Source organism: Callionymus lyra, chromosome 13 (assembly GCF_982586985.1).
Source record: "Callionymus lyra chromosome 13, fCalLyr1.hap1.1, whole genome shotgun sequence".
Lineage (NCBI taxonomy): Eukaryota > Metazoa > Chordata > Actinopteri > Syngnathiformes > Callionymidae > Callionymus > Callionymus lyra.
In genome coordinates this window covers 23,430,748-23,443,153 of record NC_141830.1, presented here as the reverse complement: position 1 = coordinate 23,443,153, position 12,406 = coordinate 23,430,748, and the positions used below count along the sequence as shown (strand labels likewise).

The following is a 12,406-nucleotide window of genomic DNA, read 5'->3' as shown; positions in this document are numbered from 1 at the left end:
TTTTACTACATCAACCTTTGAACTGTTCATTGAATTAATATAATATACATAAGTCACAAATATTGTAACAATAACTTGACAATTGGCTAATGAAACGTATCAAAAAATGTTAATGTGTTTATTCCCTTTCATTTATATTTAAATGTATCACATTTCTTGACACAAAATAAACTATGAGTATAAATAAATAACATTGATCATTGACTTTCACGTTAAATTACTTCCATGTTTGATTTTTACAAATAGGAGCCTAATTTTAAAACTATTTTATTTCCTCATTAAAAGTCTTAAAAAATGATTCAAAACAACTAATTAATGATATTTTTTTTTTTTAATGTATTTAAATAACAAGGTCGAACAATTCAGAATTTAGTCTTTGAAGAAAAACTCTTGAAACTAATGAAATAAATGCACATGAATGTTAATATAACTTAGCAATAGATCATAGTGTGGTCAGGGCTGGGATTGAACCGACAACCTCTGTTACAGGTGCAACTTAAAGATAATTTTTATATTGTGCAAAAGTTAATTTAAAATCATGAAGATCATATGAAATAAATGCTGCATGTTGCGAGTGTCATATGTTAACATATGTCTGGAATAAACCAACAATGTTCTCGTTCTTCATGGACCTTGAGAATCAAACCAGGACAGAAAGTCAAGCATCTTTATTGTTTTCCTGACGGCGCTCGGTCATGTGCGAAGAACAGACATTTGCTTCGTAGCATGTTTTGGCAAAAGCGGTGATTCCCGCGTCAGATGGTGACGACTGAGCGACTCGGAGCTCCTGACGGGGCCACGTCGCTCTCTCTTCCGAGGCTCCAGGGAACCATGCTGAGAGTGTGCGGTCAATACTGCGGTCTGGAAGTAATGGTTCTACAGTGAGCGCACACACGCACACGCACACGCACGCACACACACACACACACACACACACACACACACACACACCAGTGTTCATCTCCCGCCTCCAGCTGAATGTAAAGTGGCGTCAGATCGTGACGACTGTTGATCGGGAGATGCAGGAAAAACTAAATAAAACGTCTTCTGCAGTTGTGTTGCTCGACTTGAAGCGGTCTCTCCTCGCAGCAAAGCTCCGACCCAAACAGAAAGTTTTGAAGATGCTTCGTTTGTAAACGTCGATGAGGGGCTCCGTCTCCTCCAGGGGGCAGTGTGGAGCATCCTCAGAGTTCATCCCTGCGGGAGAGACAGAAGATGATGATGATGATGATGATGAGCAGCAGTCTCCGACACCAGCACCAAAACTCACGTTATATCATTATTTTTTAAGTCTTTGTTAGGTGGAGCTCTTGGTCTACAACTCATAATCTCATGACTCCCTTGAGTAAGAACCGTGTGAAGACAGCTCAGAGCTCCTAACTTCTATCTTGACCGTCTCTTCTTTGGTCAGTGAGGTTCAACTTGTTCGAATCCCCTTGACTCAGAAACCAGCAAAAGAAGTGCAGAGCTCTTCTTTATGAAACGACATCTTCAATACTCTACAGCCATGAAGAGAAAAGAAAGAGGAGCTAATGGCTAATCCACTAGCATCACCCACATATTTAAAAAAAACTATAATAATGAGTAAAAAACACAAGCCAAAAAGTTAATCCGCAAAAACCTTTGAAAAAAAAAAAATCAACCACAAAATAAGGCTGGTTAAATATTGCTTGATATATTTTTTATATATATTAAGATGACTGTAAAACAGCAAGAAATAAAAAGTTAAAATAAAATATAATAGCAAAGAAAAATACATACGTTTTTAAAACATAATTCATTTTTTTTTTCATACATTTATTATTTTCTTGTGTTAGCCATAAACCAATTTAATTCATTTTTGGAAAATATAAAATGTAATTCTTTTTTATCTAGAAGAAATTAGCAACAATGTATTTTGGCCATTTTAACTTAGTTGCATATTAAACAGTTACATAACATGTATTTTTTATCAATAGAAAATCTTGTTAAGAGATTGAACCAGTTTTAATGAATAATAATAAAGTGGCTCAAGAATTGTTGGGAAAAAAAATCTAACCCATGTGTTATCTGTTATAAATAGAAAAGAAAAATACAATACATACACACATATATATAATATATATATATATATATATTAACAAGGGAGAAGAAAAAAAGGTTTTCATCAAAATTAGGAAAAATATATTGTAAATATTTAAAGAAAATGACTAATATACTTAATAAGTATTTAAAAAACATTTATAACAGATAACACATGGTTAATATATATTTTTTTCAACAATTCTTAAACCACTTTTGAAAACATTCGTTATTCATTAAAACTGATTTAAGCTTTTAAAAACATTTTCTATTGATACTTTTTTTTAAAATTATATTTGATACATTCTCAAAATTTGTCATATTATGTGAATTTATTGTTAAGTGACCTCTAGTCTTGTGAAAGGTGCTTTTTAATAAAATGTATTATTATTATTATTATTATTAATAGATGGGGGGGGGTCACAGTAATACATTATTCATTCATTCATTCATTCATTGACAACCGCTTTAACTTGGGTCGCGGGGAGACTGGAGCCTATCCCAGAATCATAGGGCGAGAGGCAAGGGACACCCTGGACAGGACGCCAGTCTGCCGCATGTATTTCATTATATCATTTTAAAATTACTGGCCTTTTTTTTGTTTACGTCTGTAATCTAAAAAAAAAAAACAAGCATAGAAAATATATATAAATAATGTTACTTTGTCCAGAATAATTGAACAGAAAGAATGTTTCACTTGTCTTCTGTCCCTGCAAAGGTGCCTGGCTCATGGGTTGCGGTAGAGCAGCGACACCTCCCTCAGTGATAGTCTAGCGTGAGAGGAATCCCACTCTGGCGCCGCACATGCTGCTCTCATGCGCTCTAGCAGGTTAGCAACAACAAGCCGTTAGCGTGCAGAAGAATCAAACCACCGGGGGCAGCAGCGAGCGGCTTCACCTGCCACAGCGAGAAGGACAGAGGGGGAGGAGAGGAGAAGGAAGTCACTTCCACCTGGACCACTGCTTGTCCTTGTCCGTCAAAGGCACGTAGATCACGCCCATCAGGGGCTTCATTTTGGTGCTGCCGTCCTCCAGCTTGTCGTACTGCTCCAGCATCTGGTTCCCGCCGGCCGGGCCCACCGGCAGGATCAGTCGCCCGCCGGGCTTCAGCTGGTCCAGGAGCTGTGGGGAGACCCGGTGGGTCATGTGACGGGAAAATGGACAGTCGACCAGAGGAGGGATGGAGACTCACCGCCTGGGGGACGTTTGGTGCTGCTGCACCGACGTGGATGGCGTCGTAAGGGGCTTCCTCGGGGTGCCCCAGTCGCCCGTCGCCCACTGCAGGGCAGAACAGGTTTTTATTGTTATTTATTTTCTTGTTTCTTTGAGAGACAACTTTATATTAACGTTTTATTTGTATTTCAGCTCTACATTTAGATGTCTTTTTTTTAATCTACAATTGCTTTGAACTAAGAACATATACATAAATATAGTGGGGCGTCGCTAAATTATGTCACTGCAAATGATAATGGACGTTGACGGACTTTGGCACCCTTCTGGCTACGAGAGTAACTGCACTCCATTCATTGACACATGGGTGACAGAATTATAATACGAAATTAATTGGTTTAGAGAAACAAACTTTTATATTGAAGAACACACTTAATTTTTTTTGGGATCCATACATGGACATAATGTCTGTTTATGGATTTAAGTTTGAAAGAAACCGTTTCCTTCAACTGAGAAAAATCTCTAAATTTAGGAAAACACACAAAATGATCTGGAGCTTGTAATCCAAGCATTTGTGTCTTCTCGTCTGGATTACTGCAACAGTTTATTTTCATGTCTTAACAAGAAGGATCTGTCTCACCTGCAGTTGATACAAAACCCTGCAGCAAGAATTCTGACCCGCTCTAGTAGAAGAACTCACATTTCTCCGATCCTTAAATCTCTTCACTGGCTGCCCGTTTCTTTCAGGATCAACTTTAAAATTCTGGTTATTACTTTCAGATCTATTCATGGTCAGACCTTCCATCAGTGATCTGATTCAGTCTTACACCCCAGCTCGGGCTCTGAGGTCTGTGGATCAGAATCTACTGATGGTTCCTGAACACGGTTCCGGACCAGAGGAGACAAATCCTTCCAGACTGTTGCTCCTAAGCTTTGAAACGATCTTCCTCTGTGTTTGATGATCTACTGACTCCTTCAAGAAACATCTTAAGACTTTCTTATTTGTGCTTTTCCCTGATTTTCTGGAACTCCTGTTGTGTTATCAGTGTTATCTTGACCTTTTTAGTATATATTTTATTGATTATTGTTTTGATTGTTTAAGCGCTTTGTGACCCTGGCCTGGAAAAGCTATATATATATATATATATATATAAATACAAATTACTTATGCTTATACTGCTTATAATGGTAGAAAAGAGGAACACACAATTGAAAATCCTTAATGTTTTCTTCTATTCATTGTTTTGTCTGTTTTTGTCAGTGATGTGTATTGTTTAGGTTTATTTATTTTTATGTTACTTATATTTGACAAAAGAAAATGACGATAAATATATTAATATTTAAAAAAGAAACATTTTTCTTCAATGATTGACTTTCTTTTCACAAGTTGGCAGTGTTTAGCATCATGTCCAGTAGAATATCAACAACAAGACTCTTCAGTCACTGACCCGTGAGCGTGACTCGGCCGGACGTGATCAAACCGGCGTCGTCCTTCTTCACGTTGATCACAGAATCATCCACCAGCTCCTTGATGTGCTCGATCCCGATGACCTTCCCGGTAGGTCCCACCTGTGCACCCCAAGGGGTCAGTACACGAGCTACAGGACCGCCTCACGTGCACTACGGGCGTCTCACCATTCGTGCGAAGCAGACGGACAGGATGCCGCTCCCGGAGCCCACGTCCAGAGCTTTGGCGCCGTCGTAGAGCTGGTCGTGGAGCAGCTCCAGGGCGTAGGCGTGCTGCGGGAGGAAGGGCGGACTTGTTAAGCGGACTGACCCCCTACTCGCGACCTTGAGTTCTAATAGTCAGTGACAGCAGCGTGTGAAGATCATGTGATCAAATCAGGAGAGGAGGTGGTTACCATGTGTGGAGCGCTGATTGTTGCTTGGTAGCCTTGTGGTCGGAAGAGAAGATGGCGTTAGTTTCGATGACTGCCGAGCAGCGCGAGTGCCGACGTTGCTGGACACAACATACCTATCGACTGTGGCGAGTCCATGTACGGGTTACACCTGGAGAAGTGGCCCCGGTCGGTGGCCAGCATGACTTCGTAGACCTTGTCGGACTTGATGATTCCATTTTCTGGTGATCAGAGACATTGTCAAAGTGGAAACACGACACGAGAGTAGAGGAGTGTATTGGCTGGATACTGGAGAGACGATATGCATCACGATACAGGGTCAGCGATAAGATATATAACGCGATATTTTGTGATACTGTAGTAACAAGGATATACTTGTAGTATTGTTGTGTACTTGACTCTGGTGTTGCAGAATTGACAGACCACATGACTCTTAACTACTTAAAGCAGTTATGACGTCATCAAGAGTTAAGCTTTCAAAGCTGCTAGAGTCGACTGTATCCTCTTGTCCTCAGTCATCGACAAGATCTCAGGTTATTTAATTGTTTGTTTAGCTGCGGCGAACTTAACGACAGCGGTCGAAAGTTTAATTGCAACAAAAAAATAAACACCATGAATATTTATTATAATGTAAATTTAAGCAAAAAGTATCATTTATTTCACACTTAAAAGTAAACTATATTAGAACAATGATGAAAACTTATACACTCAAAGCCTGAGATCAGCACATAAGCTATAAACACACACAGACCCACATCAAGATAACACAAACGACTCATCTTGACTTGCAGCGTGACTTTGCAGAATATAAATAGCGCTGTTGTTTTTTTAAGGGGGTCAGTGGGATTAAGGTATCATGACGATGAGTCAGGGATAAATATGTTGTGCGTTTGCTCACACAGCCACAACACACAAGTTTACAAATGCCACAATTCCTAACACGCTCAAACATGTTAAAAGTCTTAGATCGAGCGACACAGACAAATGCAAGACGCTGTTGCTACAGACCCAGTGAGATAATCATTCCAATAGATGAAAGGTTGACAGTTGTGCGACACTATGTAGGATCATAAAAACAATGAATCATTAACATCTTAAAGACACACTAAGTAACGCTTGCACAACATTTTTTTAATATTTTCTTAAATAATTTGTTAAACGGTCATGAAGCAGTAGAACTCTCCGACTTGTTTGTGTAAGCGTCCATTCATACAATCCTATTTTCCTCCGACGCCGCTTCTTCCCCCACAAATTTTAATATGATTTGAACCGTTTTTGAACCCAACTTTTATCAATACAGCTCGTTTCCAAAATGCAGGCCATGTTCTAGCTTTCTTTTATCTCTTCAACTCTTTCTTTTATTCCTTTTCCTACCCCATTCATTTCAATGGGGAAAATCTTCAACTCATGTTTCAACTCCTACTTTGACCTACTACGACCTACTACTTGTACTTCCACTACTACGTCTACTTTTACTACCAATTCAACTTCTTCTACTTTACATACTAATTCCACTTCTACTACCAATACTACTAAATTTACTACTACTTTTATTTTTCTACCATTTCTACTTTAACTACTAATACCATTACTTTTATAATTTTAAAACCATTCCTCTCTCTCTTTACACGAAACATCCTAAGCCGTTTTTATTTGTTCAGGCTTTTCCTTGATTTTCTGGAACTCCTGTGTTGTTCTCAGTATTATCTTGACCTTTAAAGTATATATTTTAGTGAATATTGTTTTGATTGTTTAAGTGCTTTGTGACCCGGGTCTGGAAAAGCACTATATAAATACAAATGACTACTTCTACAACTAATACTAATTATACTGCTACTTTTACTTTCTACTATTTCTACTTTAACTACTAATTCCACAGCACAGCAGGGTCAACATTCACACTGCATTTCCTTCTGGAAATGCATTTTTCTATTTATTTATTTAACTATGCTCTTCAAGACAACTTTGCATCGAAGGTGAAGGTCGCAGACCTCAGTGCAACCAGGAGAACAGTCAAAACTGACAGCAATTACTCAGAGGCTTAAAGCCTTTTTGCATTAAACACCTAAATAAATATTACTTACTTACTTACTTTCTTTAGTTAGAAATATATATTTTTTAAATCACCTTTTTTGTTGGTTCTTGGCGGGGTCCACATTAGTTGTTGACCTTTATATCTGGTTATTAATAGTTTTATTATAGGCAAGGTCGAAACACTGATCTTCTTGGGTCATGACAATGAATCGTAGGTGATTCTAGTTTTAGATACATTTGGTATTAATATCGACATTAACTCGAGTTACTATGACTTGGCGGGTCAGATGAGATTGACACGTGTGGATCAGCATCGAAAACGCATTTTAATTCAAATACTTGTCTTAACTTCATTGTCGCAGGTAGTAACAGACGTGCCTCTGTGAAAGACACATTAAAAAAGGCCTCACAGTTGTCGCTGTCACTCAACACAACTGCTAACGACTGTCAGTCAACTACACGCTATGACGCACATCCAGCTAACAGCAGCAGCAGCTAACTTAATATATGCAACAACTACTGCACATTATAACGACATATCAATAAAATGTTTGTGTAAAATGTGATATCGTGCAAAAATACATGCACATGACAAAGGTTTCAGAAGAAGGAGTTGAAATCCAGGTCAAAGTAACACTCCCATGTTAGCTTAGCCACAGCTAGCTGCTGCTGCTACTACCGTGTGCCCCTCGGTACTCACTGCGGAGGTTGTTGACGAGCTCCGCGTGGCTGCTGCCGCCGGACTTCCACGCCATTGTTGTGCAGACTTCGCGGAGCAACAAGACAACAGCTGTCGCTCCTACCGGGGCCGACGAGTGTGGCCGACGGAGAGGATGGAAGGGAGGACACACAGGCGAGCAGACGTCACCGTCAGTCACCCGCAGTAACGGCGCCAGCCAGAGGCTCACAAACCGCTGACTCAGCTTTACACTGAATAAACGTGACTTTCTGCTGCTTCCGCTCGTTCACGCAGATTCCTCGCGCGCAACTTCTGTCTTAGTTTGAGAAAATGCGAACTCACGGCACGCACGATTCGCAGCAGTAGCACAGAATGACCACAAGGTGTCGACAAATGCTGGTCATATTATCCTGTTAACTAATTAAATAACGAATTAAGTGGTTGAATTTGTTTGATGCTTTTTTACTCAATCCATCAAAGGCACGCGTGAGTAGGTTGGTGCACAACTCTGAGTGATGCTTATTATATTGTAGAACATCTTTAGATAACCCCTGAGTTATCTATCATAACCTCAGGTTCTACGAGTTGGTGCGAAGCCCTCCAACGGCTTCGCTATGGGTTTACCCCGAGGCACCGCCTCGTCTCTGAGAAAGCTTAATGAACTCGCCACCCAGCAGGGGGCAGTCCCTTCCTATAAAGGCGGGAAGCACCCGCCGCACTTTCTCCAACTGAAAACTCAGCGAGAAGGGCGGCCGCTGGGCGACGAGGTTGGAGGGCTTCGCACCAACTCGTAGAACCTGAGGTTATGATAGATAACTCAGGGGTTCTACGTCATTGGTGCTCCGCCCTCCAACGGCTTCGCTATGGGTTTACCCAAAAGGCGAAGCCTGACGGGATAAATGTACCCCCAGCTGGACGCCGCTCCTGGAGCAGCATCACTAGGGCCCCGCCGGCCCAGGGTCCAAACCCACTTGAGCCGTGGGCCCTGAGGGGGGCACAACAGCGCTCAAAACAGTATGAGCTACTGATCCCGCCGTTACGTCGAGGAGATAGGCCTTAGCGAAGGTAGACGTGGACGCCCAAGAGGCAGCAGAGCAGATATCCTCTGCTGCCACACCCCGCAAAAGAGCCACTGAGGCTGCCACGCCACGGGTGGAATGTGCCCTCAGACCGCTAGGAGCGGATCCACCCGCTGCTCGGTAGGCCCGGATAATGGCCGATCTCACCCAATGACAGAACCTCTGGGGGGAGACCGCCTCTCCCCACCGGCATCTACCGTGGCAGACAAAAAGGGCATCACAGCGCCTAAACTCGGCCACCCGCCGCAAGTAACAGGCCAACGCCCTCACTGGACACAACAGGTGGAGACGTTCCTGACCCGGGTCCGAGAGAGGCGGCGGGTGAAAGGCCCGCAGCGTGAAGGTCGTCGCCCGGAACAAGGAACTCAGAATCTTCGGGCGGAACGCTGGGTTAGGACGCAAAGACACCGAAGACTCCTCGACGCCAAAGGAAAGACACTCAGGGCTAATGGAGAGGGCACAAAGCTCACTTGCTCTCTTCGTGGTTGTTAGTGCCAGAAGGAGCGATACCTTGAAAGACAAGATATCCAGTGGGACTTGGTCAAGAGGCTCGAAGGTCGGGCCTGTGAGAGAGTCCAGTACCAACTGGAGATCCCACTGAGGGCTGGAAGGCCTTGCAGGAGGTCGAAGCCTGCAGGCACCCCGCAGGAAACGCGCCACCAAGGGGTGGGCGCGAACCGAAGCACCCTCAAAACCGACATGCATCGTCGCTATGGCTGATGCGAACACTCTCAGTGTCGCCACAGTCCGCCCGTTATCCAGCAAATGTTGCAGGAAAGACAGGATAGCGGAGACCAAACTAGAGCTGGGGTCCAAGGACCTGTCTGAACACCAGCGGGAGAATATCCCCCACTTTGAGGCATAAAGCCTACGTGTTGATGGGGCCCGGGCGTTCTCCAGCGTGTGGAGAACGTCCGGGTCCAAGGTCCCGATCAGCTCGTCCCGTGCAGGAGCCACACCTTGAGAGGCCGGCCCAGCACCGGGGGCGCTGTCAGAGTCCCCCCCGCCTGACACAGGGCAGCGGGGCCCCAAGGGATGGCCCACGGGGCCCCGACCGCCATGCGCACCAGCTCTGGGAACCAGAGCGCCCCCGGGGAGTCTGGTGCCACTAGAATTAACCTCAGCCCCCCCCGCCTCGTCCTCCGAATCAAGGGGAGAAGGAGCCGCGGAGGAGGGAAGGCGAACAGCAGACCGACCGGCCACCTCGAATGGGCTAAAGCGTCCACGCCTAGTGGGGGGCAATCCGAAGCCCTGAGGGAGAACCAAAGAGCATTTGAAGTTCTCCTTGCTGGCGAAGAGGTCTGCAACCGGGTGACCGAATCGAGACCAGATCTCGCTTGCCACTGCCTTGGACAGACCCCATTCGTCCTGGACGGCCCCCCTCGACAGTCTGTCCGCTACTGCATTCAGCTCGCCCGGGACGTGCTGGGCTCTGAGCGAAAGCAGGTGACAGTCCGCCCACAGCCAAATCTTCCTTGCCACACTCAGAAGGGCTGGGGATCTGACTCCACCTTGGCGATTTACGTACGCCACGGCGGTGGAGCTGTCTGAAAATACTAGGACGTTGGACCGTGACAGTTGGGGAGAGAGGTGAAGCAGGACATTGTGAATCGCCTTCAGCTCTAGCCAGTTTATGTGTCTGAGCACCGGACTGCTCCAGACCCCACTGGCGTAGGCCTGACCCGAGGTGCCTCCCCAACCTGTCAGGGAAGCGTCTGTAAACACTTGAGTGTAACGAAGGACGCAACCCAATGGAACTCTCCGCCTGAGGTTGGCGTGAGAGTTCCAAAACTGGATGTCCTGCAAAACCCGAGCGGGAAGGCGCACTTTCCGACCTCTTTCCCGCTTGAGGTCTAGCTTGAGACGACCAAACCATCTCTGAAGCTCCCTCATGTGCAGCAAGCCCAGCCGAACAACCGTGTGGGCTGCCGCCATGAGCCCCAGGAGGGACATAACAGTGCCTGCTGTTGTCACGTGACACCGAGCTTCCAGCAACTGTGTTGTCAGTCGGAGAATGGGCTGGATACGCACGTCCGGGAGGCGCGCGTATCCTTCCTCCGAGTTCAACAGTACCCCCAGGTAAACTAACTGTTGAACTGGAGTCAGCGCGCTCTTGCTGAGGTTCACTGTGAACCCCAGGGTGGCAATATGGCTCAACACCTTCTGTGTGTGAGCGTAACTTTCTGCCTCTGACCTGGCAAGGATCAACCAGTCGTCCAGATAGGTCAAGATCCTTACCCCACTCACTCTCAATGGCTCCACTGCCGCTTCCACACTCTTGGTGAAGGTCCTGGGTGCCAGAGAGTAGCCGAAAGGGAGTCGGGTGTATTGAAACACCCGACCCTCGAGGGCGAAACGCAAGTACTTTCGATGTCTCTTGACTATCGGTATGTGAAAGTACGCGTCGGTCAGGTCGATAGATGTCATCCAATCTCCTGGACTTACACCTGAAAGCAGTTCTTGACCGTCAACATGCGAAACGGGCGGGTAGCTATGAACTTGTTCAAATAGCTGAGGTCCAGAATGGGCCTCCAACCCCCGGTCTTCTTCGCCACGAGGAAGTACCGGGAGTAAAACCCTGTCATCATCTCGGCTGCAGGGACCAGTTCTACGACCTCCTTCTGCAGCAGAGTAGACACCTCGTTTCTCAACAGGATAATTTCTCCTGCTCCGCCATACGCGTCCAGAGAATCCCTGAAAACGCCGGGGTTGATGGGCAAAAGCAGCGCATAGCCCCGCCTGATTACTCCCCCCAGCCAAGTGGGTCTAAGAAGTAAAACCAGGCGACTCCAAGCCGAATAATGTTCTGTCAGAACCGCAGCCCTGGCGAACCTTGGGTAGTCCTCCGGCCCGCCCCCCAAGGGCGGGCCATAGATGAAAGGGCATCACACAAGCCGCGTCTCTATCTCTTGAATCCACAGAGCATGTACTCGAGTTGGATTCACTAGAACCCCCACTCTCATACATAAACCGGCTCTGTGGGAGAAGCGCGCAAGTGCGCGTGAGACACCTCAGATGCGCGTCGTGCGTGTTCCCTTCCCCCCCCCGGAAGTCTTCCCAACTCCCTGAGCACTTCTTAGTGTCACCGGAGCTGACAAAACCCGCGATGTGGAGGAATGTGCTGGAGAATTAACCCGGAGCTGAAGTGAGTTAGGTCGCGCGCGCGTCGGCACCGCATCACTCACCCGGTCCCGTACATTCTCAAGCTCCGCTGGCGGTCCAGACCTGCTCGTCACTCGTGAGATCCGACCGCCACGCACCTCTCCAGTTGATCGACCAGACGGGGCGGAAGTTCTTCGCCCTCGCCTGGTCTCAGGGCGGCGAGAAAACTTGCGCGTAAAAACACCAGGTTGCGTCAGTTCCATGGCGTTTCTCCGCCGCCAAACGTGACGTCCTCCACGGTGCCAGTGCTTGTAGACAGTGCTGTGGGGGAAGGAACAACCTCCGGTCAACATAGACATGTCTGGACTAGTTCCACTCACCTCCGCTGTCAAGCTCTGTCGGGCACGAGCGCTGGTCGACGCG

At 45.8% G+C, this 12,406-nt stretch overlaps 2 protein-coding genes across 4 annotated transcripts in view; both read right to left on the bottom strand.

Annotated features, from left to right (window-relative positions):
* Nucleotides 1-12,406, bottom strand: part of rab10 (RAB10, member RAS oncogene family) — a 168,236-nt gene that overhangs the window by 129,895 nt on the left and 25,935 nt on the right. The gene's annotated exons all lie outside the window — the stretch shown is intronic.
* Nucleotides 654-8,143, bottom strand: pcmt1 (protein-L-isoaspartate (D-aspartate) O-methyltransferase). 2 transcript variants are annotated; one of them, XM_087806002.1, is made up of 9 exons: nucleotides 7,824-8,143; nucleotides 5,206-5,310; nucleotides 5,093-5,124; nucleotides 4,866-4,970; nucleotides 4,679-4,799; nucleotides 3,253-3,338; nucleotides 2,959-3,182; nucleotides 2,759-2,883; nucleotides 654-1,197 (listed from the first exon to the last, which is right to left on the bottom strand). In XM_087806002.1, exons 1-7 carry the CDS (start codon nucleotides 7,876-7,878, stop codon nucleotides 3,003-3,005), a joined length of 684 nt encoding a protein of 227 aa, XP_087662128.1. In that variant the 5' UTR covers nucleotides 7,879-8,143; the 3' UTR covers nucleotides 654-1,197; nucleotides 2,759-2,883; nucleotides 2,959-3,002. The 2 variants fall into 2 exon arrangements, with proteins under 2 accessions (XP_087662128.1, XP_087662127.1); XM_087806001.1 differs by lacking the exon at nucleotides 2,759-2,883 and having other exon boundaries at nucleotides 3,013-3,182.